Source organism: Tinamus guttatus, unplaced genomic scaffold (assembly GCF_059628265.1).
Source record: "Tinamus guttatus ecotype Peru unplaced genomic scaffold, ASM5962826v1 Tinamus_guttatus_pri_ptg000004l, whole genome shotgun sequence".
NCBI lineage: Eukaryota > Metazoa > Chordata > Aves > Tinamiformes > Tinamidae > Tinamus > Tinamus guttatus.
The window spans coordinates 14144831-14171021 of record NW_028288538.1 but is presented as its reverse complement, the minus strand read 5'-3'; the positions used below and the strand labels follow the sequence as shown (position 1 = coordinate 14171021).

The following is a 26191-nucleotide window of genomic DNA, read 5'->3' as shown; positions in this document are numbered from 1 at the left end:
AAGTGACTGTTGGGCAATTAGGAGTATTTCTAATTTTTAATTTTCAGCAATTGGTGCTTTGTAACATTCCTGCAAGTTTTTATTTTAAAGAGTTCTACTTTTCTCATGCTACATTAATCCAAATTTCCTGCCCTAAGGCTTTTTGATTCTGAATGACAATCTCATTGCCAGCACATGAGAGCCTCTGAAAGCACCTAGGGCTCTTTTGCATCAGTTCCACCCAAGGAAGAGGATTTCAGAATCAGTGTGTGCACTAAACATTTAAGCTATATGTAGATGTTAAACTACATGTAAAGCAGAGCTCTCTCTTTAAAGAAACCAAGCTTAGTTCCTGGACTTTTATTATAGGTATGAGAGAATACAAGAGGCAATATTTCCCAAAGGCAATGAATAACAAAATTCAATTGTGGCAACGCAATAAAAGCTGTTATGGCACATATCCCTAGGATCATGAAAAGAGGGGACATTGAACATGTCAGGTTGTTGAATTCAGTCATTTCAATTTCCTATGTTTGTGGACTTTCCAAATAATGTCTGTTTAAAAATTTACAGCACCTCTAAAAAATAGAAGGCTGTTAACTAGAAATTAGAATGAAGCTAACAAGAAAGATATGAATGTGCACTGAATGCAATGCACGAAGTAAATAGTGTATTTGAAAGAGGTAAATTGGTTTAAAGTAATTGATCTAAAAATAATGTTAGCAATCTGCTCAGGCATAATTGGTTAAGAATTAAAGGGGAGAATGAATCCTTACTAGTTCTAAAAATGCTATTGCATCTGTACATAGGAAATCAGAATTATATTGTCCACCAGTCAATGAAGATGAACAAATATTAGGAAAAGTATTTTCACACATAACAAACTGTAGTTTAATTAGTCTGTATTCTTGATTCTTTTGCAGTTTTTCTTTTTTTGTCTTCCTCTGCCTCACTCCAGTTGTCTCTGTGAACAGTGTGATTTGGTTTACAGTCAATTTGAGTGGAAGAACTGAAGTATTTTCTGTACACACAAATGACTGCATGTGTTCAGAAATGCCAGGCTTTGGTCACTAGATCATCCTCTGTTCTGTATCTGCTTGCAGTTCTTACAGATTTTGGTGAGCTTTATGTGAAATGTATATAGCATATTCTGAATTTTGAATGCTAAAAGAGCTTGCTAGAAAATATTTGTAAAAACTGTTTTTGTAGTTTATAGTACACATTTATATTGCTCATCTCATGTTCTCAGAAGCCAACAATACTGGCCTACTAAAAGAGCATCAGGAATGAAGTGCAGCTGAAGCGTCACTCTTGCAGGTAGCTGCTCTGTGATTGGAATTTAGTTAAATCATTTGATGCACAAACCAATAAGCAATTAGCCTCATATTCACATAGCTGCCTGCATTGGCTCTACAGTGCTATACAAAATGGGACTTGATTTTTTTTTTTCTGGTTTCTGCATCAACAGGGTTTTTTAACATTGTTCCGCTTGCAAAACAATTATCTTCAGGAGGGACACGTCAGTAGCAGCTTAAGTTTAGAGACAGGAAGCCAAGTAGGAATAGGGGCAGCGCACTGGGGTTCATGTCTGGATGGAGCTCAGGGCTCTGTTACAGACCCTGTCTGTGACTGGGTGGTTGCTATAATCCTGTCACCCCAAATGTGAGAATGAGGCTGCTTGGACTCTCCTCCTGCTGTCTTTTTGGCTCTCCAACAGCTCAGGCAATAGCCCCTATGTCGGGAGCTTGTCCTGAGACTGTGCTGTCGGCATCCCTACCTGACGGTGTAGGATTTTCCATGGAGGGCATCCGAGTGCTTCCTGGCACCACGAGGTTGTGGAATGTGGTGCCACAGCCCCTTGTGGCACTGGGCAGCTCAGCCGTGCAGCTGTGTGCAGGGTCTGCGGAATGGTTTTCCCTACTGCCTCCCAACACCTGCACTAATGAGCTCCAGCTCAGGCATTTTTTGCACTTCATACAAATAAAACCTTTATATATATATATATATTCTGAGGAATAAAAAGCTAATTATAGGTAGCTACTTCTCTACTTTTTAGTAACTTCTAATAATGCTATGGGACACAAGGTATTGTATGCATCTGCTTCTTGTCTTAACATTGTCCCTTGAGCATGTGGAGCTTCCTTCAGACACTCACTACATGCTGTAATCTTGAAGCAAATACCATGCAGCTTGTTTGTAGGCTCTCTAGCTGCCAGCTCTTTCAACTGGTTTTGCACATGCAGTCACAAACTCCCACTATCTTCAGGCTATGCTTAGGCCATAGCCAATGTGAAGACTACGGGACCTCAAATCTTGGCTTGCTTGTGGAATGTTTTCTATGTTGTTGCAAAACAGAAGCTGATTTATCTTCTAGATAAATAGTTTTTAAATTAAAAATTATTACAAAATTATTACAAAAATATACAGCAGCTTTGTTTTTATAAAAATAGAATTATATTCCTTGTAACTGGTGAAGTCTATAATTTAGAAAGTCTCTACTTCTGGGAAGTCATTTTACATATTTTAAGGACTGTTGCTTTGCCCAAATGTCTTGAGGGCAACACTCATGGTTTGGTCTTTGAACTCAATTGGGTGCAGTGCAATTCTTGTTGAATTACCAAGGTAACATTTTCCATTTTTTGTCTGAAAAGTCTGGAAGGAGACAAGTCTGAGGACTGTGTATGTGGGGAGATACCTGACACAGCAAACGAAGCTGCAGCTGCTGCAGAAGGTTGGCTAGAAAGTAGGGAGCTGTTTCTTAAGGCGAGGATGAAGAATGTTGAAGTTGACACTCTAATGGAGTCATGAACAGTGCAGGTCAGGGATGAGCTAGAAAGTTGAGGATACAACAACAGAAAAGACCAAGAACAGTTATTTGTTTAATATCCATGTTTAGATTTTCAGCACCTTTCAGCTGTACCCTAACTAGCTCTAATTTTCGCCTATGTGTTAATCTTCTTTTTTTCAGCTAAATTTTCACTAGATATATAGCTAATTATGAGATCTTTCCTGACTTCCTGCTTTGCCTTGATTGTAGTTTTGGGATGGAGCTGAACTAATATTTTCAGGAAAATTTTTAGAGATTAGGTAAAAGCCAAATCAAATATTAAAAGCATTTGCAATTTTCAAGCCATTTTGTAATTGTTTTTCTCTCGTCCTTCTTGGAGAAGTCGTAGTTTATTTCATTTATTTTGAAAGGAGAAATTAGGTAAGTGTCAAAATCTTTTCATCTACGGACATTACGCGCGTGTCCTGGGGACCTTTTACAAGGGAGGAAACCTGAGAAGTTGGTTCCTGCTGACACTGCTTGGGGTCACTGAACTTCAGTTCCTCTAACAGCTAAATTAAGACAATGAAGCACCAAACTGTTGGTCCAGCAGCCAACACAATCTGAAAAGAACCTTAAAAGATTCTGTGCAAGGTTAATCACTAGAGTAACTCTATGGGAAAACGGATATTATATTAGAGTAAATAATTTACTCTTGCATGCTTTATTTGATAAAAAATAAAAGCAGACCAGGGACTAGAAGGTACTCTGTATTTCTTTTTCTGTGCTAGTCAAAAAAGGAGAATGGTAGAAAAGTAATGGAGAAAGCAAGGAGAAAACAAGAGGCGTGAGAGAAGTGAGAATCTTTGTCAAGTACCAAAGGTGTGTTGGAATTGCTGTTCCCACGTTGTTTGTAAAAGGCAGAGCCTTCTCAACAACAGTGTCAAATAAGGATGACTGCTGAAAAAGCAGCCACTGCAGAACTTACCACTGCTGTTCTTTTGCCTAATTATTATCAGTCACTCATTTCCTATAGGAGGGAAAGAAGCCAGATTCTATGGCTTGTAGTGCAGATATGCCAGAATAAGGGTCATTTTAGGGCAGAAATATAGGTGTATATACACATAGGTGGCTGATTTCCCTGCCACTGACTAAGAATATGACACTCAGCCTGTTTGTTGCCTTTGAATGCTTTTAGAGATGGTTTACTGTCTGTAAGCTGCACAGTTGCCATCCACATTTCTGTTCAGTTTTAAGTAATGTCTTACACAGGCTAATTTGTTTCAATTTGTAGCCATTAGCAATACAAATGAACTTAAGTTCAAGTGCTGGAGGAGAAAGTTATGCTAGATTTTAACAAAGGAACATGCAGACACGCTAACAGGATTCCTTTAAAATAAAATCAGTCTGTTTTCAACACCAAGTAATTTGGCAGGACATGTGTGCTAAAATCATTAATCTTGCATGTGATGGTAATACTTCTTAGATTACCCATTTGCTTTGGTGTGTTTATGTCTCCATATACAGATTTCTTAATCTGCCATATAAACCCAAGCATGTTTTTAATGTAAACCACAGAGCATTTTTACTACTTTCCACTGAAGTACTTGGGTTAGTACAAGACAAAGAGTCTGAAACTGGCTGGCTTAAGATTTGAAAGGCATTGCTTATTTGTTTATTAAAATGCAGCTAAAATTTAATCCTTAGAATTAGATCCAGTATTTTTTGTGAAGTACTATCTCTTAGTATATAATCTCTTAGTGTATGATGATTCATGTGATCATGTTTCTCTTTAGGGAAGCACATGGTATTAAACAGCTTAAGTCCAAATATACCCAAAGTATTATTTTTTAATAATCTGGTACTTTATAGTAGGATGAGAAAGGTAACTTTAACTTCTAATTAAAATATGTGAAGGCATCAGCCCACAAAGCTGTTTCTTAACGGTCTTTGTATTTCATGGTTTTCACTGGAATCACTATCCAAGGGCATTGCACTACTTCCAAGCATGACCAGCAATTCAAGAAAGGAAGTATGAGCAGGCATGATGCTCTTCACATTCCATCACCCTGTAAGACTCAACTACCAAGTATTTCACAACACAGGCAGAAGATAAAATAGCAGCAAAGCGGTTATCTCTTGTAGTTAACTTCCAGAAATCACCTGCAATTCTAATAAATAGTCTCAGTACTTTTGGTTATTTTGTAGTGCAACAGGAAGAGTTCCGAGTTCTGTTGGCTAAATCACTGATGTTGAGCTGGGGCAGTTGCAGTACGTTTCTCTGAGCAGGATGGCAAATACCGTGTTTGTGGGACAGTACCGTGTAAAATATCAATAGCTTCAGCAGTTGGTAGTATGGTGATCAGCAATTGGTGGTGTGGTAGTGTGAAAATTAGATCAATTTCGTAATACTGTGACGGCAGCTTTTACTCTTTTCTGCAGCTGCCTAAACTGCCTCTGGTACTGCTGTGCTTCCCAGTTACTTTCTGTAGCGGTGTTTTTGGCAATGCGCCTTGCAAGGTGACTCCTCTCGCATCACCCTGGACTGCTTAGTGTTCCTGGGTAACTGCCCCCATCATTTTGTACCAGCCGTCCAGCACTGCCCCTGCTATTTTGTACCACCATCCAGAACTACCCCTGCCATTTTGTATCAGCCATCCAGAACTGCCCCTGCCATTTCGTACCAGCTGTCCGGCACTGCCCCTGCCATTTTGTACAAGCCGTCCAGCAGTGCCCCGCCATTTTGTACCGGCCGTCCGGCACTGCCCCGCCATTTTGTACGAGCCATCCAGAACTGCCCCTGCCATTTTGTACCAGCCATCCAGAACTGCCCCCACCATTTTGTACCAGCCATCTGGCACTGCCCCCATCATTTTGTTAGAATTTTTCAATTATGTTTAAGTATAACTTAAATGTTTTTTGTCTGTCTTTTAACGTCTTGGATACACAGACTACAAATTACTCATTGTAATGCAACTTTTCAGCCAACTAACTGTCAATACATATGATTTTTGAGTGCTGTTGACATACGGCAACTCATACCTGTTCTTTCCTCCCTCATAATATTATGCAGCTAAAACAATGAAAGCAAGCCATTGTCAGGGTGGATTATTTATGCTGCTTTACCACATAGATTGCACTTTTAGTAGAATCATTTAGTACTGAAATTATAACATCTGTTTTCCATTTCAAGAATCAGCACTTCATCTCTTCGCATGCCTGGCACCAGCCCCATTTTATTGTATACATAGTCCTAAAACCCTATTAAGTCCACCACTGAATATTTCATCCAGATTGTCCCTCGTTTCTCTCAGGGGATTTCATTTAAATTAATTTTGGCACACAGTTGGCTGTAATTCTTGACCAGTGTCTTTCATACTAACCTGAAACTTCAAAAGGTTAAACCATAATGCAAAAATTCTTTGAACAACGTGCAAGATGCTTGGTTTATGGTACTAGAATTTGAAGGCAGAAATACTTCTGAGAAATAATAATAATAATAAAAGTTATTTTAACAGGACAGCTATGTTCTAGGCTGCCTTTTATTGATAGCCAAAGAACAGCCTGCAGTGGACCTATCCAAAAAGTAAGCATGACTATCACATCAAGTGAGCAATCTACTTTTATGGGCAGGATGCTTGCTCATCTCGTTCACGGTCTTGATGTTTTTACATCTGTAGTTGTAACGTTGTGTGTAGTTTGCGACATCTGATTCCTGAAATATATTTTACATGATGAAAACCTGTACTGTGAATTCCTCATTGATAGAGGCCTCCTTTGGGATAGAGTAAGAGGCTGCTAAATTGGATGTCAGAGCATTGCTCCCCACTTTCTGTCTCAGCTCCAGAGCTACATGAGGAAACTGGATCTGAGATTTCAGACCTATCTACTTATCTGGCAAAACTTCTGATCATTATGTCCTTTGACATAGTTAAGACAAATCCACGCTCCCACAGCAAATGTTGGGTTCCAGTTTTGCTGGAACTTCAAACTGCACTGTTTTACATAACTATCTTTTTCTTGCTGCTATATCAGCGATGTGATAAGGGACTTTGCTGTGTGTGAATATATTTAAATGTAATGAGTGCCACCGCTTGAGACAGATTGAAGTTGTTTCCTTTTTTTTTGACGTTTGTTACCCAAGCAGCAAGGTGGAACTTTCTGAATTTGTAGTTGTAACTTAGAAAAAAAATATACAAAATATTGAATGACCTTAATACAGTTGTATTGTTCTGTATTTTTTTGGTTAATTTTCATTTATTCTATTTACCAACCTAATTCTTCCAGGATGGCTTCTACCATTCCAAAGCTCTGAACAACTTCAAACTACTCTTTAAAAGCAGAAAGAAACCAGTAGTGGTTTGCCAGAAAGGTGTTTCTTTCATCTTCTTGAAATTACCCTGGAGCAAGGCCCAGGATGCATCAAGTGCTGAGCCCTGGGGTAGTGACAGGCATCAGATTCAGCATCTCATGACCTGTCAGTGCTAGAAATCAGTGCTGTCTACAGCTAGAAAGGGAGATCCCTGTTCACAAGCTGGATAGAGACTTGCTATATGACTGTCATTGCCAGGTTTGGAAATACTAAGAGAATATGCAGTCTTTTTTTATATGCTTGCCTAAGCTGAATTAAGGAATTGTGAATGTTTTCCAGAACATACTAGTTATAAATGGCTTCTTCATCTGTAAAGACATCTCAACAGAAAGCCCAATATAAAGTTTGAACTTTCCCTTGTGAAATTTTGGTCTGTTACTAAATACCTGTTCTGTAGGAATGTAAATTGTGTATCTGGGTGTACTCTGCATAATGCATATGTGTTTTTTTTATATATATTTTTACTAGTCATGGTACTATGTCCTCTCATTGCCTCTTACTGATTTCAGTTTTTTAGATTCTTGTCTCCTGTAATTCAGTCTGTGTATCTTTTTCAGTCTTTTGTGAAAGAACATTTAAAAATTGTGAGCACTAAGTGATGCTAAGTGATTGCATTTTGTGCAATGAGTAACATTCACTTTTCTACTCACTCGAAGGAAGAAAAATATCTTAATGTTTATGGGACTCAATAGTGATGTAGAAGATCAGTAAACATTTATGCTAGCAATTCATATTGTACGGCACCTCGTGTTTGAAAGGATTTGCTCCATAAAATAATTACTGGCAGTGGAAGCTTCCTGGAAGTCACTCAGTAACATAGGAAGATTCTAAACACCGCTACATTTCTGTCCAAAAAATAGGGCAGGGAAGTGTGAATCAAGATACCCTGTGAGGAGGAGGAGTCCATAAATTAAACAGTATGTGGTCACAGCTGTCTTAAATTCAGGTAACTTCATTTTCTTCAAATTGTTTTAGGCAGATCTAAAATCATACAGTATGATTTGGTTTAGAATCATCATAGAATCACAGAATGCTTAAGGTTGGAAGGGACCTCTAGGGATCATCTAGTCCAACTCCCCTGCACACGCAGGGTCACCTAGAGCATGTGGCACAGGGCTGCATCCAAGCGGGTTTGGAAGATCTGCAGAGAAGGAGACTCCACAACCTCTCTGGGCAGCCTGTTCCAGTGCTCTGCCACCCACACTGTTAAGAAATTTTCCCTTAAGTTCCCATGGAACTTTTGATGCTTTGGTTTCTGGCCATTTCTTCTAGTTCTGTCTGTGGCACCACTGAAAAGAGGCCAGCACCATCCTCCTCACTGCCTCCCTTGAGGTACTTATGTACAAAGATCAGGTCCCCTCTCAGCCTTCTCTTCTCCAGGCTGAACAGGCCCAGCTCTCTGTCTTTCACTTAGTGATAATCAGCATGTTTAAACAAAGGGTAAACACCACTGTTAAGTATTGTTAAGTTGTTACTAACTTAATCCATATAAATAAGTTAGTAGGTGTAGTAATTTGCAAAGTAGTATACTAATACCTGTAGTACCCTCTTTACTTTGTAAGTATTGTTCTACTTTTTTTTTTTTTTAAGTAAAATGCATTTAATGAAAAAATACAAGAATAAAACTCACACATGCCCTTGCATTTCTGCCATGCAACGCAAATGCAAGACGTTAAACCAAGTGTTTCCGTCTGTATCCTAAATCTTTCCAAAATGATGCACCAATCCCTCTAGGTGTATCAGGGTGGGACAAGTTTTAGTTATCAGGTTCTCCCGCCATCAGCCTCCAAGTGCTTGGCAGTGCTCATCCCTTTGCTTCATGAGCACAAACAGGCATCCGTGTCAAGCCCCACGAGATCCTGGCAGTGACAAGTTAGATGTTTTATCTGTGTTTCTTGGATAGTCATAAGAAAGATGTTGGGTATTAAATATTTATATTGGAACTAAGCAGAATCTGGCTCGCAGTTTAGAACATTTTTCACAGCAAGGGACAAGCATTAGTATTGGGACAGTGGAGAAACAGTGACGCCAGGGCTCAGCACACTCACTATGTTATAAGCTGGTGGTATTAGAAAATTCTTTCTACTTGAATTTTTGCTTCCACAAGAGACCATAAAAATTATTAGCCACTTTTTTCATCCAGTATTTTGCAAATATTTTCTTCATCGTCTAATGTAAACACTTCACATTTCAGAGAAAGTGTGAAGGTTTCCTACTATTTTAAATACAAAATTAATCATACAAGTAGAGGATGAGTATTTACAAAAAGTGATATTAAAAGTCTGTAAATACTAACCATCAATGTAACAGAGAAATATTTTGTGCAAAAGAATTAATCTCGCTATTGTTTGCCCTTTTAAAGTACAGTAAGTTTGAGTTTCTCTTTTTGTCTGTTTTTGTGGTGGTTGTTTTCAATTGTCTTGTCTGGGGAGGTGTTACAAAGTGGGCCAAAATGACATTGTACCACCTTCTTGTGTTCTATAAACAGGAGGATAGCTATAGTTTAGACACAGTATAGATACTTTTTACAAGACACTTGGTACCAGAGGAAGCTCTGTACTCATTCCTGGAGGAAATTAAAAAGAGTATTTATGTATAAAATAGTTGCACCTGTATTGAAAGTCTATTTTGGATTCGTAGCAAAATCACAGCACTGTTTCACCTCTTTTCTGACTAACAGCTATAGCATTTCTGTTGTTAAGAGATACCTGCCTTTAAGATGAGGAGAGTGTGACCAGGAACGATAAATGCACTAGTGATTTCTACCATGTTCTTGTGTTTTCAGTTAGAATATTGCAAAGTTTGACACAGATTGCTTTTAGGAACAAAACCTGTACACTAACTTGAAACGCACCCTGTGTGTGTGTGTATATATATATATATATATATATATATATATATATATGTTCTCTGGTGTGGATGTTTTTTATTACTTTATTGCATGTAGAAGAAAAAAGGAAGAAATTGTTGATACCTTAATTGTAAAATCTTTTCAGGCTTTATGTTCTCTGGAAGTCACACTGTCTGCAGTTGGTTATGCTTAAAATTTTGCAGTTGTACTATTTTGAAAAAAAATGTGTTTTATTTTGCAGAGCATTGGCTGCGATGACTATCTGGGTTCAGACAAGGTGGTTGACAAGTGTGGAATATGTGGAGGGGACAATACTGCTTGCAAAGTTGTGTCTGGAGTTTTCAAACACACACTAACAAATCTTGGCTACCACAAGATAGTGGAAATTCCTGAAGGAGCTACTAAAATCAACATTACAGAGATGTACAAGAGCAACAACTATTTGGGTAAGTTGTATCTCAGTGAATGCATTCTTCGTAGTACGGTGCAATTTGGGCCCAGGTAAGCCACACTCTGAGATGTCAAGGGAAAAAAAAAATTAGGATTTTGATCAGAACTAACTCTCAGTTTATCATTCTGGTTTGATCTGATATAAAAGACTTGTCACATTGTGTGTCATATTGTCAGAAAGGGAATCCAGCAAAGGAGCGTGCTTGGTTATGTGAGGTATGTCAAGCTTACTTGAGCAGAAAAGACGATTGTCTGATTGCCTAAAATGTAAGTGCTTTTGACATGGAAGTCATGCGTACCACAGTTGTGCTGAGATGAAGTGATGTTGGGGTGATGTTTTCAGGGTATGAGATTATTTATTCAGTTTATTCTCAAAGAGGTTCTTAATTCAAAAGAACAGAGAATCCCAGGGCATTTCTATTAACTTTTTAGCATGGAGGGTATATTTTTAGGGCTGTGTAGTGTCCTGCGCATTAGAAACAATGTGGAACTTTCTGCATATATATCTTTGTCTTGTGTGCATTGTGAGTGGTTCCATTCCCTCCTTCACCTGCAGAGCCCTTAGTTCCTTAGTTTCCTTACATTTGTGATTCCCTCTTGGACCCAGTTTTGCTGAGTGGTCTGGAGAGAAAACAGTTTTTTAGGATTTATAAATCTCTGCCTTTAATCACTGTCTATTTGCCAAGCCTGAGACCTCTACTGAGAATTACCATAGCAAATGCTAATAATGGATCTACATGAGGCCATTTTTCACTAGCTCCATGTCCTCGTTGCTAGAGTTGCTGCACTGGAAGTTTCAAATCTCAGCCCAGACATTCTGAACCTCCTGTAAGGTGGTTTATCATCAAATCTGTTTTGTCCTGGTTCCTTCCAAAAATATTAATGAGCTGTATATATGTACCAATATTCATCAGCACTAACTGATTGCATCATAAAAGGGAATAATTGTTTTATCTAAAGCGCTTCTGTAGATACTGTGCGTTTGGTGGGAGATGGATGAGAATACAGTTTACTTGGCAAGCCAACTTGTGTAAGTTGTCACGTTGCAAATTTTATAAAATCATGAAACCGAAGAGATTTTCTTCTCAGATTTACAAGTCACCTTATTAAAACAGGTAACAAGGAAATTCCCTTAGCTGTAATAAGACGACTTGGACCACATGAATATTTTTGGAATGGCCAGGACGGAAAAATAGTAACATTTTTACTTGAAAATAATGTTGTTGGCATGTATGGGAAAGTGGCAGGATTTCTGTTTCCCATGCTGCTCCTTATCCCCAGAGTTTATGCTGTCATCTCTGCTTCCAGTTTAAAGCTGCTGGTATGGAGTTAGTCTGCCAGATCTACCAATACCCACCCCTGTTAAGAACTCTTAGGGCTGTAGTCCCCTTTAGAAGGACCTCCAGCCTTTATATATACTATAACATTATCAGCTTGGCTTATCAAGGCAGGTGTAATTGCGTGAGCACAGAAAAGAAAGTATTCTAAAGATCAGAAAGTTAAAACTAGAAGAGGGTTTGTTGGCAATTTCTTGTTCAAATTCAGTGGTATTTGGAGAATTGTTTTCCAGTCTATTAACGGTCAGAGGTTTCTGACAGATAGCACAGCCTTCAAAATCTCTGCGTTCAAGCAGATTGTTATAGAGTATATAAACCTGGTAAAGCTGGAGACTTAAAAACTCAGATCTCTGATGTTTACAGGTTTCTCTAAATTTATAGAAACAAGCAAAACCCTTGAACCTTTTTTTTTTCAAAAAAAAAAAAAGGGAAAAAAAAAATCTGTCTTTATGCTGCGGAAGCAGCAGCAACAACAAAGTACCCATGAACAGTTGCTTTAAGTTTATATTTGAGTGCTTTGCTAAACTGAATCTTCAGATCCCTGCCCTGTCCAATTGCAGGAATCACAGCTGCTTGTGAGCAACATTCCTCCTATGTTTAGGATTCATTGTTTTCAGTTTGCCCATTTTTTGCTTTCTTCAGTGTAAAATCATGCATCAGCTCAGAATCACTAGAACTGCCTCAGTGAGATCTCAGCAGGCCTTGCTGAGGCTCTGCCTGTTCAGGTCATCTCAGGTGAGCATCCAGGCTCCATGTGGATTTACAGAGCTCCACACCTCCTCACTAATCATATTCTCAGTCCAGAATGTGTGTGTGTTCATTCTTTTCTGTAAAATCAATAGGTGCTGGAAAAAGCAAGCAAGAATGTGAGGTTTCCTCCTCAAAGAAATTCAGACTCAGATAAAAGTAATCAAAGCATCTAAGTGTTTGAATGCCTCTCCCTACTGCTTTTGGTTTTTTGTCTTTATCCAGTGCTTGTTTTTACTGTGCTGTTACAAACCAAGAGATGTGACCCGCCGTGGAAGCAGGGCTGTGGTGCTGCAGCTGGCTGCCGTGGTAGCCTACAGAGGTTTACTAACTCCAAGCAGTGAATAGAACGTGTATGTTCTGACTAGATTGAAGCAGTAATGCAATTTGTTTTAGAAAAAGTGACAAGTGCATACAAAATTTTTGATATTTCAGGAATATGTTATTTTCTGGGTAATCAGAAAATTCAGGCTAAAGGGGATAGACAGGCTCCTTCAAAGAGTTCTTAAGCCTACTTTGTGTTGCATTTTTCAAAAGCTACCAGAGAGGTAATGCTGGGTGAGAGGCAGTGGAGACGGCCGCGTGTGCTTTCGAGCAGCAGTTGCATGTGCTCAGATGGGTTAGATCGTACTGGGAGTTGGGTAGGCCTCTGCTGTGGTGGTGCTGGGGAGCATCTAGGAGCCAGGGAGAGCCTAGGGCCTAAAAGCTTTCGCAAGATATGGTTCCTTTCCATTATAAAACATTTCTGAAAACAATGTGAACTTTTTATTTAGTTTTAAAAACAAAAGCAAAATAAATCCAGGGCTAAGCATCCAAGGTGTCATAGGTCAGGAAGCAGTGTAAAATCCAGTGCTAAAGCTCCTGGAACTGTAAAGGGAATTGAACTTGTGACCTGGTGTAGTGCTGTTCAAAGTGTTTCCAAGTTGGGCCCATATTGAGTCACATGAATTCAGTGCACATTTACAGATCACAGAATGATTGAGGTTGGAAGGGACCTCTAGAGATCATCTAGTCCAAATCCCCTGCTCAAGCAGGGTAATGCATGTGTAGGTAAGTTACCTAAGAAAAAAAATATGTCACAATTTTGTTTCTAATGCAAGAACAAGGTTAAAACCTAATAGGAAACAGTGTGTTAAGAGAGTAAAGTACAGTATCTTCTATGTTTCTAAAACGTCTCACATGAAGTTCATTATACCTAGTTTCCTCCGACTTGTGCTCACTCACACACGCGCGCGCGCACACACACATTTACATATCCTTTAAATTATTATCCTTCTAATAGTTTCAAAATGATTTTCTGCAGGGAGAGTTTATTTCACTAAATAAATGTTCATCTTATTCTAGCCAACATGTAGTTCTTGGCTAGAGTAGTTGCTTACTAAAGCCCTTGAAGTTGTTAAGGCTTTGGATGAAATTCAGCCCTGGTGTTAATGAATTCAACTCCACTGAATTCAAGAATTTTACCTAGCCTAATGACCTTCGGTTGAACCAGAATGTATCTCGTGCAGTGGTCTTTGCTGACCATATATTTTTTTTTTCCAATATGGGTGTTGCTTAAATAATTACATTTTGGAGTTTCTGGCAAGGTTATCTTATTATAGTAGTTCCAAGGTGACCTTTTCCCATCTGGCATCATTAAACAGCCAGCTAATACCTAACACTGTACAGTGATCTGTAGGGCTCCAGAGGCATTTTGAAAACATACAGAAGAAATGCTTTTCCAGGAGCTATTTTATTCCTTTTCATGTATTAAACAGCAACTGTTATGAAAATGCAGACCATGTTACTCGGCTGTGTGATGAAGAGGTAAATGCTTCAAGAACAATAGGAATTACCCTTTCCTCTGGCTTGAGGAAAGGGATTAAGCCTGAGTGGCTGGAGCAGTCTCTCTACCACTGTCATACAAAGCAGTCATCTGTGTGTAGTTTGTCGCCTGTATTTTCACGCAGAAGCTTCTAAAAGAGTTTCCCTTGCTTGCCAGATTGCAGGGTATCTGCTGAGAGAGAGCCCTAAAGCTGGGGTGCTGAGCAAGCAGTTTGTCTTGAATGGGTGACGGGGGCTTTTATCCAGCTGGCCTCAATCTCAAAGAGAATTCTCCTTATTGCTTCTTTTCCAGGTACGCGGCTTCCTGGCGCTTTTTTTAATTTTCCTTATTTCCTCTGCAGCTTGCAGAACAGGCATGTTTTTTGCCCAGCATCTACTGGCTAGACTTTGTGACTGATACACGCTCAATATGACAATAATTATGATCAATCTAGGAGCTCATAGCAATTGTTATTGTTTTCTGTGATTCTTGGTTCTGTCATTGTTTGACAAAGGTGATAATCTTTTTTCTAACATTTGTTTGTAAGTAATGTTCTTACGAGAAGATATTACTACCGTGATGCACAAACTGAAGCCTGCTGTTGCTTTGATGATCTGCCCTGCAAATACATCATCTGAACAACAGCCAGCAGCAATGAGTCCCACTGAGGTGCTTGTTTCCTAAGTACTTTATTAAAGGAATGAATTTTCTTTCAGTATAAATATGAAAAGGTTGTTTTGAAAGAAAGGGATAAAGAGAAGTATGCAAAATAGAGGAAACTCAGAAAGGCTGACTGTTCAGTTTGGCTTGTAAAGCACTCAGCAATCTGGTTGCTTATATAACTTTCCAAATCCCCTTGGCCTGTAATTCTCTGGAGAATGGACTTTGTTGCAAGATTTTCAGTATTTCCTGCTTCTTGTCAGACGCAAAAATCTTTAATTTCAGCCTTTCTCACGGTATTTTCGTTATGCTTCTGTTTCCAGTTACGGTCAGAATGAAGAAACTTGACTGCACGATTTCAATGGAAATGCTTTTGGGGAGAGATGGACTAAGAGGTTTAAGAACCAGAGAGTGAGGTTTTTATTTGAACTCACTTATCTGAAATTCTTATATTTTAAGGCTTTAGAAAGGTCTAGATTTGTCAAGTAGTTTGCATAAAAATATTAGTTATGCTATTCTGTCTAGCACACAGTATTTGGAATATTGGCACACATTTTACTCCAGGTTTATTAAAAATCTTGAATTCTTTTGAGCAGCATATGTTCATTAGGTCTCTGAGGCTGTGTACATTTGATGCCTCTCATCAATTTTCATGACCGTTTCCTTCATTCAGTTTCTTTCAAAGTTTTGAAGTATCAAAGAGTCGTTCATTCCTAGCCGTCATTCGTGAGTTCTAAGTCTTCTCACAAGTTTTCACCAGGTTTAACAGATTATTAAATATGCATCTACATATTACTTCAGGTCTAGAATTGGAAGCAGAGCTCCCATGTCCCCACATCCTGAGGGTCCCTTTCACTCTGATACACTCACTTTGCACAAACTGTGCTCTTCCTCTTACTTTGTAGAGGAAACTGACTCTTCATGGTGATGTAGAAAGTGCTACTTTTCTGCTGGTGTTCACACAGGGTAATTAGATACAAAAATCAGAGCTCTGAAAACATCGAGTTTTCTCAACAGAAAAGCGTTGGTCCTAAATGGGCTGCTAGAAGAATGCTTTGGTGATACCTGTGTCGCAGCCCGGGCAGGGGGCCATCCGGTTGCTGTCTTGTGTGCCCGGATCGTTTGTGTCTTTATGATAGTCCCTGTGCAGGGCACATGGTAATACATAGTAATAATTACATCTCAGGGTAGACAGAACAAGAAATTTATGCAAGAAAACATCTGTACCTGTCTCAGTTTCCTCACCGCTCTGGTCTCCACTCAGGTCTTTTAATAAATGTGTATCTTCAGTTCTTCTCCTTGCCTCTTGCATGTGGTTTTCTTCTGGAATTTTCTTTCTTTTCTCTCTATTGCAGCTGATTTTCTTGTTTGCTTCTTCCTTTGTCACTAAGATGTCCAACAAGGGACAGTTTTTGGAATGTCCTGTATCCTTTGGAAATCACTCACTTTGTGAGGTGATCAAAGGCCCTCATGCACAATTTGTTGCTCATTTGCCTTTTTTGCTTGGAGTAAATATTAGTTTACCTAAGGATGTTCTTTACTTAGAAGTGTTGCGATCAAGGTGTAGTGATCTTAACATTGCCAATCATGTGTCAGATATAATCATTTTCTCCTCTCCGTTTTAGAAAATTTAATTCAAAATGCATTTGCTGCTCTTAACTCAGCTACATGAAAAGACTCACCAGTGTCATTCCAAATTCATAGCTATCCATAGGCAAATTCCCAAATCATATCAAGACACATTCCTTCCTTTTCTTGCCAAGAAGAGAGGTTGTTACTAATTTAAATGGTTGTTCAAGTTCTACAGAGCAAAACTTAAGAAAAAATGTCTGTGAACCTGGTTTCAATTGTCTTAGACATTTCTGTACAGCATATTTTGATTCCCTAATCTTATTTTATTCTGAGTGAAATTATTTCTTGGATAGAGAAAAACCTCTTCCTTTGTTCCTTAAGTATCCCTTGATCTAGTCAGATAGAATGTGTTCTTACATCACTGCCTCCGAAGGAAACATATTTATCTTTTGTGCTCTTGCTTCTCTGATTTTCCTTTGAACTTTGAATTTCTTACCCTTTCTAAAATACCTTTCAGTAAAATAATCCACCAGTAGAAATTCAAAGTAATTAGTGGCATCACAGTTGCATCCAACAAGAAGATTTTGTTTGAAGAGAATAGTTTTACATTGTGGCAATAAATTCCGTAAGAAATGTGTCTTTCCTAATACACAGTAAGTATGGGGAAATTTAAAACCTGATTTATAGATGGTGTGATTAAGTTAGTCAAGGGAGACTTTATGCTGTGTTTCTTAACTTGTCCAGTGTCTTTGTCCTCTGTTGAGTTGTGCTTCGAACACTTTGTGTCAGAAAGATTTGGCTGCTTAGAAACCTTACAGACCCATCTTCCTTTGGTACTGGCACCCATGGCAGCACTAGTTACTGCAAGACTCCATTTATTTCTAAGTCTGCCTTATAATCAAGCTGTTCTAATTCTGAAATTTTTGGTGGGTTGCCTGAGTTCTGGGTCAGATAAGTATGTGTTGTGAAATTACAAATATGTTTTTTGGCAAGGTACGTTGCTAAGCTGGACATAATTTAGGGACCTTGATATAGAAAATCTGAATTCTCCTCAGCACTAGCAACCACAAATGCAAATAAAGTGATTTATTTAGGCATGGTAGCTCAGCTGCAGCTAATCTGCATTGAGAGGTTATTGCCCTGTCATCCCATTTGCCTACTTGCACCTATTCCAGCACTTCCAGCACAAAAAATAAATGCACAAACGGACCTTATGGAAAGAGCAATGAGAAAGACAGTGATAAAAACTAAAGAAAGCAATAACCTCCTTAGGAGCATGGCATTAGGACGAGAGCTTGCACGTGCACACATAATAATAATTTTTAGTTATCTTCAGATAAACATGATCTTTTTTTTCTGTTTGGCCTGGTGAGCACTGTCTCACTGCATATCTGGCTTACGAGCACACTTGAAGCGTTGGTTTTCTACAGCCATGGCCAGCAAGCTCCCTGCCTCACCTCAAGAAGGCAGCAGGCACATCAGGTAAACAGCTGGTGCACAGAGCAGGAAATGCTGCCCACAGCGTTCAGAGGGAAAGCAATGCCAGAGATTAGGAAAACTCTGGGAAGAGATACATTTCTGTCGGCAAAATATCATCCCATCATTTGTCTGAATCGCTTGTAAGAGCCAGAGGCTCTTACATCTGCCTGGATGGAGTGTGTGCAGGTGTTCAGGCAGATGGGAGAGCAGAGGTTTCTTCAGTTCGAGGAAGTGCAAGTTCACTGTGGAGTTTCTGTCCCAACATTTCATCATTCTCTTGTAGGTTCATATTCCAGAGGTCTGAGAGGTTGATTTTTCCTAAAGTGCCTGGCAGAGCTAGGAGAGATATCCTGAGCAATAATCCACTCGGATTCCTTGTTGATCTTACCGAACACTTGCTCATTCCTTTTGCAACAAGCGGAAGGGAGGTACAGAAAAAGATAATCCACAGGGATTGGTTGGAGCTTAAATTTACATAGTCAAGAGCTAATGCTTTTCTTTGGTTTTCTTCTGCAAACACCTGTAGATGACCCGTGACCCGTGTTGCAGTCTTACATTTGTGTTAGGAGATTGAACTTAGGAGGAACTTTCAACATTACCATTTTCTGCTATAGGGGAATTATGAAACACTTTTGAATGAGTGTTTCCAAAGTCTCACCAAAAAAAAGTGTTCCTAAGGATTTATCATCTTTTCTGAAAGCATATCTTATTTCCTGAAGCTTTTACATTTCTTCAAAATTTATTTATTGGTATAATGAGAAATTACTTTTTATATGTAACCCTTGTCTTTCATAATGAACATTATAGCCCATTCCTAAACCTTACGAATCTTGGATCGAAAACAGTTCTTCATTCAGTGCTTTAAAGCTGGTCTTACAGTCCTAGTGCGCAGTGACAAGTGTACTGCTGAGTGCTGGAGGTTGCTATAGCAGACAGAGAGGTTTGCGGCGTTGCAAGTGCGCAGTTTTAGCAGTTAGCAACAAGCAGAGGTCCCGTACGGGCTCCTCCTGTGAGTTTGCATCCCCAGCAGGACTAACAGGAAGATTCACTTGGCTATAGGTTTATTTTGAACCTCTCAACTGTTAAAACACAGTAGTCCAATTTGATATGAGAAAAGTGCTCAGGCTGATCTTCTGCGGGACTGCAGTAATGGCCAGACCTTTCCTTCCACGCATGGTTTAGTGAACTTGGTGTCGGTGAGTATAAGCAGAGCTGCCTGCGTTTCTCCTTGCTCTTTGAAAGACTCCCAGACCTTATTAGATTATTACGATGTTCCAAAAGTATTTCAAGACACTGGGTTCTTAAATTAGTAATTAATAGCAACGTGGTCATGTTGCACTTAAAATCTACTCAGGACTGTGAGCAGTTGAAGAAGGAAAGTGGGAGCAGCTATTAAAGCCTCTTGCTGAGCAGGGCTGCTGCCTTCACTTGCTTTCCAGGGTGTTTTCTGCTGAAATCCACCAGTGCAGGGGTTTGTATTTCATGCCCACATTAAGAATTTGGCTGTTGAAACAAAAGCTCTTTGGTTCTTTCAGAAAAGTATCACAGAAATTGCTTCTTATCTTCAAAGTGTTTTTCTGACGTTAATTAATTGGATCCTCACGATCCTGTGATCAGGATAAGGAGCAGCCTCAAAATGGTCCTGCAATAAACTGCCTTAAACAACACTGGAGCCTGGCTGGATAAATTGTTTTCTTTTTCTTTCTGCTGCCCAAAGAACTTTTAAAAGCATTTGAAAAGAAGTGTACAAAAATTAAAAATGCTTTTGAACTTCGGGCAGACTTTTATGCCTGTGCGCTTGTAGACGTAAAAAAGCTGCCGTTGAAACAAGCAGGGGCAGATCCATCGTGGCTTGTAAACTACAATGAGACCATTGATTTCCTTGGGACTGGGCTCACTTAGGCTAGCTGAAAGACCTGGCTGTTTGTTTGGGAAGTAAAGCAATATGTAGTAACACCTGATCTGAATAAAGAACTCTAAAACCTAATAATAAATGGTAATAGTGCCTATAATGAAGATTTACTTGCAAGCACATAGATTTTGTGAGACTGAATCAAGAGAAAGGCACGTTAAATGAAGGATGAAGAAAGGCAACACAAAATAAGATCACCAGTATTTGTCTAGGTGAAAATGGAAAGTGTTTTTTAATCTTTCTACTGAATTACTGGGTTTTTTTTTTCCTGAGTGACCATTTTACTGAAGTATATCTGATAATAAAAACGGGAACAATTATAATTTCTTCCAGTTCAGCTTTATTGTAATGAGAAATGGTGCTGGTTTGCTGCAGCAATATCACAATGGTTTGACTGAGCTTGAAATGATGATTCCAGTGGCAATTCCCTGGCAGTTGTCAGGTAGTGCAGGGAGCTATAAAGTGCTCTCTCTTGTGCCAGCTGGAGAAGGGAACGAGGTGGATGGATGCACATGTGCATTTTACTAATCTGACCATTCTGACTCCAGTGGTGTCTAGATGAGAAGATAACTCGATTGCATTTATCCAATCCCAGGATTTCTGCCAAATGGGTGCTGAGTTTCTGTGCTGGACTAACTGATGTGAAGTTGAGCTGTGCCAGAAGGCTCAGCTATTGTGCTCCAACCCTTAAGAGCCACTTGGAGCAACTTCTGAAATACAAGAACCAGATTCTAACTGAACTCGTGTAACTAGAGCAAACGCTGTAATGTGCAGTTTCAGTGGGAGCTGTGCAGCTAAAATATCTCATGCTACATTGGAAATGTATCCCTCATGGAGACTACTTGTTTCCAGTTTGGAATATCATTTGCTATTTCCGTATGCTTGGTTTACAGCTCTTCCTAGTGAAGATGATTTCCCAATGTTACTAAAGTATGTGGGAAATAAGTCAGAAAAGAAATCAAGACAGGTATTTGAGTTGGGGTAAATTCGTTTAATTTAAGTGAAGCTTTATAGCGACTGGAGTTCTGGAACTGTCACTCCTTAACTCAAACATTAATCATGCTCTACCTTATTTGAAGAAGAAAATAAGAGATATGTGCAAAAATGTGTAAAGACTTTTGGAAGTTCTGTGTTGAGTGAAACACAGCTGAGTGACATGTTGGTGATTCTGCTGATCAATTCCTAGAACGTCTTGAACCTCTGTAGAACAGAACAGGAGATGTGTAATTCCGTATCAATTTAATGCGTTTTCTCCGTAGACACCGTCCATGCCGTGTGATTCTTGCACCGTTGCTCCGTTCTTCCGTGCTGTCTTTTCCCACCGTTTCATTCAGCATGCTTTTGTGGCAGCCCTTCTATCTTGTCTCTTCAGTACTTTCAGGACAGACCTGAAGAGTGGTAAAAATATAATTAATTGCATATCTAGTTTACAGCATTCCAGGAAATGGAACTGCTCATTTTGCTGACTTCAGTAAAGCTTTTCATGCTAAAAAGGACTAAAGAGCTTTATTTTTGTTAGAGAGCTAGTTAATGTTACACCTGCATAAAGACAACTCTCATCACTATTGTTACCTTTTATTCTTGCATTCACTTTCCCAGGAAATATTCATGTGTCCTGTAAGAAATGCTTTGAGGAACCACTTGTATGCTCCATCTATCCTCCTTTCAGTCGTGTTTCAACACTGGGTAGTCTTGTCTCCGTGTAACTTACACCTGTAGAAAGTATAAGAATCACATAGGTGTTACTAATTCTGTACTTATTAATAATAAGATTAAAATTAATCAATTATTCAAAAAAGTATGCCTACTTAAAAAAAAAAAGTGGGAAGACTTTATTAGAGCAATTTTAAAATTGGAAGTCATACTAGAATGAAAACAGAAAATGAAAGCCATGATTAAATCCATGAGGAATATTTACGCCTTGTGGTGGAAAAAAAAAGTCTAAATTCTGAAATTTTGTTTTCATGCCCCTTTTAACTTCTAATATGTGCATCATCTAATATATTTCATGAACTCCATACTTCAAAAATTCCAGGCCATATATAGTTGTAAATTCACAGTTTTATGTTGCAGCTGGGTGAGCATATGGGTTTAACAAAATCCTGTGGTGGGGTTACACTACCAGTTATATCCTTTTTTGTGAAGTCAATGATGCTGGCACCCAGCCGTGGCTTTGGGGTCGGAAGCGAAAGAGGGAATGGACGTATCCGAGGGAAGGGGCAGCTCCAGCAGCAGCGGGAAGGACAGAGCTGCAGTTCAGCGAAGGCTCCAGAAGGAAAAGGACTTCACTGCTAAGGCAGAAAACGAGCACTGCATTTTGCAGCAATTAACTGCAAGCCTCTACCTTTGCACCAGTAAATAGTAGTTTTGTTTGGTAGGTAGAAAAAAAAATAGGATTTATTCTGTCCAAATTGTCTTCTCTGGAAGATCAGAAAACTGTCATGAAAGAAATAAATGATATTGACACTAGTAATTAACTGTGAAGATTCATCCATACTGCTCCAGTAGAAATCTGGTAACTTAATAAACAGGGAGAGAACCCAAATTGACTTGTCATTGTGATTAAAACTTGGAGAATACTTGCGAAAAACTAGCGAATTCCACAAAAGCTGAGACAGAATGGAAACTATGCATTTGTGGCAAATTTGGCAAGTACTGGTGATTACGACTCATGGGGGAGAGCAACAGATGTTTCGGAATTGCTGCTTTGGATTTTTGCTTTGACACGGTTGAAATTTTAAATTCAGTCTGTATTGGTGAAAGCCAGACCAGAAGCATCAATTCCCTGGCAGCAGAGCCGGCTGTTTCCGTTTGTGCCGAGGGCGGTGGTGGTTGCGCCGGGAGGCCGCGCGGCCGCAGGCACTCGGGCCGCCCGCCGCCCGCTCGGTTTGCGACGCCTCGGAGCGATGAACCCACCTCCGCTGCATCACCAGTACTGCTGCTTGTGTCATATCTAAACAGGCAACTTAGGTGGGCAACACAACTACTGATTCAGAAAACCTGTTGCTTTGCCAGCTTATAATCAGGATTAGAGCTTAAAGGTTAATTTTCTTTGCATAATTAATTTTTTTATGGGCTGAATTCCCATCCACCCATTCTAACTTACCATAAAGCATTCCAGCTCCTTTCTAACACTGGTGCCAAGACTTTAAATTGGTGCCAATTTACTAGACCAAGTTGTTTAAAAAAATAATCATGGCTCTCATAATCATTACGAAATGCATCCAGAACAGGTCTGTGCCCGTGCAGCTGAAACAACAATAAATTAGACCTTAAAGAACAACGTAAATCTCCTATACTGGCTTTTTGGGGGTTGTTTTAGCACCGAAGTGTAAAACCTGCCAAAGCAGAACCTTGGGACAAAGATGGAAAAATTGATTTAATGCAATTCACTGTATCAAATTTACTCTATTACAAGGTAGGGTTTCTTTGATATGATATGACCATCGTTTACAGGTCTTCCTGGTGCCAGCTTTACTGGTGCCATTATAAAACATGTATGGTGCCTTATGAGGCTTCAGATGAAGTGATATAGTGGAAAAAAGCATGATGAAGACAGAAAGAAGCTTAATTTCTAATCAGTAAAATGTTGTTACTTGTCTCCAGTTAATAAATTTTATTTTTGTAACTTTACTCAGTACATGATAAAAAGCTAAATTTAATTGAATGTACAAGTAAATATAGATGAAACAGTTGAAGTATTTGAAGTTTTTTCCAACATTTTATTTAGAAAATAAAAGTATTCTTACTTAAAGTTGCTGCTGTTTGGTAGATTCTTCAAGCTGCCCATCTCATAGCTTTGTGAAACAAGGTAGTGCGGCATTCTGTATGAGAGAGTGGGCCCCCCAAAAAACACTTTTGCTTAAGAGTGTATGTAGACATAGTTTAAAGTGTATGTAGCTGTCAAGCTTGCTAATATTATAGGATGCAGTGTTTTTGAGTTCTGAATTGGCAACTCTCATAATCCATCTTGAGTTGGTAGTAACGAAAGTGTTAGCATTTGATAGCTTGAAGTTTCAGGAATGATTAGAGATGATGATGATGATGCCAGTCTGCTCTTAATATATATGTGTTCAAACTTTACAAAATCTGAATTAGGTTGCGTTAATTGGGTTTCTTCATTAAAATATACAGTGAGAAGAAAAAGAACAAGAAATAAAGGACATAAAGGTCAGTGTCCTTAGGAACAGAGTGAGTGATCCTCCCAACAGTGGCCCATATGGCTGATATATATGGCTGAAGTAAGGTGTGGTGAAGCTTTTCCTAGTTTTGCTGTAGCACTCTTGGAAAAATAGGGAACTGTAGTTTGCAGTGAGTGCCTTCTATACAAAATAAAAATAACTCCTGCCATTCATATGGATTTTTCTAGGTATTCACTATTATGAGGTAAAGTCTGAAAAATAGTGTTGTGCTTTTGTAGTATGTTTTACTCTGGTCCTTCCTGGACTGCAGAAGAGCAGAGGGATTCACAGGGTGTTTGTTTGTTTTTTACCTAGTGTTTATATCAGAAAATACTCCTCTGGGTTAGGATTAAATATTTACAGCAGATGGTACAGTACTTCCCTGTGAAAAGTCTGACTCCTGGTCTTGGTCCTTTCTGTCACTGTTAATGTGACCATCAGTAGCTTTGAGCTTCCAGAACTGTTCATCAGGAGTGTCTCAGCTACGAGCAGTTAGAAGCTGCCCCAGTTGTGTTGTGGAAAATCTCTGGTGGCTGGTGAAGAAGCCAACCATAGTGAAGAGGTGGAGGTGTCACACCGTGGAGATGCTGCTGCTGCTCCCCTTGCAGTGGGACCCTGCGGCCGGGCCCCGCGGGGAAGCGCTCCCCGTGTTCCCGGAGCCTCGGCTGGCGCTAGAACAAAGCGGTCACAGAATCAGGCTGTTAAAAATTTTGATTACAAGATTTGATTACAAAATTCTTAGCTCTACTAATATTTCTTGAATTAAGCTCTGAGAGGAGCTCTGTGGGAGCTTTGCCATGACCTCAATAGGAGTTTGAAATCGAAATAATGCATAGTTCAGTTCATAATGAGATGAGTGTGCTATTTTTTCCTCAGATATTCTGTAATTAAGATAATTAAATGTGTTCCAATAATCAGCAAATATTTGTACTTTTTGAAAGCAGTTATTTCAGGAGAATCAATTTGTACAAATGCCTATTTCATTATTTCAGTATCAGCAGTTTATTGAGACTTGAGGCATTTGTTTCTCTCTTTTTTTTTTTCTTTCTGCATCGCAATGTGCTTTAGTATCCCAAAATATGTATACCAAAGCTTAGCTTATTTCTAGATTGTAGTCACTAGACTATGTTTTTTTAATGACTTTAAATGTAGCATGTATTCCATACTGCAAGTCCTAGGGGCATTAAGGCAAGCTACATTTTGAGATACTTAATAGGAAAAAGAAAATTGTCTCTGAAGTTGTTTTTAAGGAGATTTGTAGAGGGGCTTTTATAACTTATAATTAATTCACATTACCATTCCACATGTTCATTTAATAACTCACTGGAGTGTACTATTCCCATTGCTGTTGCTTATCTGTATTTTCTTTATTGTTTCTCTGCTTTTCTCTGTTTGAGAAGACACTTTATAATCATTTTAATATACAGGAAATAACTTTGATGCTGTCTGTCTGTAAGCTTTATGTGGTTTCTAAAGCAATTAAGTAGGGCTTAGAGATGCTGTTCTCCCAGACCATAAAGGCCTTAGGATAGAAAATAAACTAACTAGATTACTGTGGATATTAGTGCTGCTGCCAGGTTTGAGAGGGTTAGCTTAAGATGGGAAATAATTTTTAAATAGATTGTATTTTTGGTATTGTGTCTATACACTATAATGTTAGGTGAAAAATGTATTGTAGATAGCTGAGTGCTAGACCTACTCTTTCCAGCTCTTCAGATAGGAAGTAGTTAGAAAAGTAGATTACAAAAAGTACCAGACTGGTCTTCAGTTTGGGGTAGTTCGGTTTTCTGAAGTACACCCACGCTCTGTCTTGGATCAGACAGAATTTTTAGCATCTGTCCTAGGTACCTGCAGTGCCAGACCCGAGATACTTCATGTACTATTAGCTGTGTTTGACCTTGTATAGACTTGATCTGAACGTGTAAATAGATGACGTGTCAAAACCTCTGTGTGAGGAACATAAAGATGAATAAATAAAATGGAAACTCTAATTCAACTTGTGCGTGGGATAAAAATAGCCTGTTTTTCAGTTGATTGTCCACTATCCCCATTGCCCACGGTTGGAAATGCTGCTCTGAGT

The 26191-nt window shown here is 39.0% G+C and overlaps 1 protein-coding gene across 2 annotated transcripts in view; it reads left to right on the top strand.

The window, feature by feature from the left end:
* THSD4 (thrombospondin type 1 domain containing 4) overlaps positions 1 to 26191 on the top strand; it is a 234363-nt gene that overhangs the window by 176889 nt on the left and 31283 nt on the right. For both annotated transcript variants that reach the window (XM_088520213.1, XM_088520208.1), the window contains one exon: positions 10211 to 10415. In XM_088520213.1, coding sequence (XP_088376339.1) covers positions 10211 to 10415 — 205 coding nt within the window. The remainder of the gene's footprint in view (positions 1 to 10210; positions 10416 to 26191) is intronic.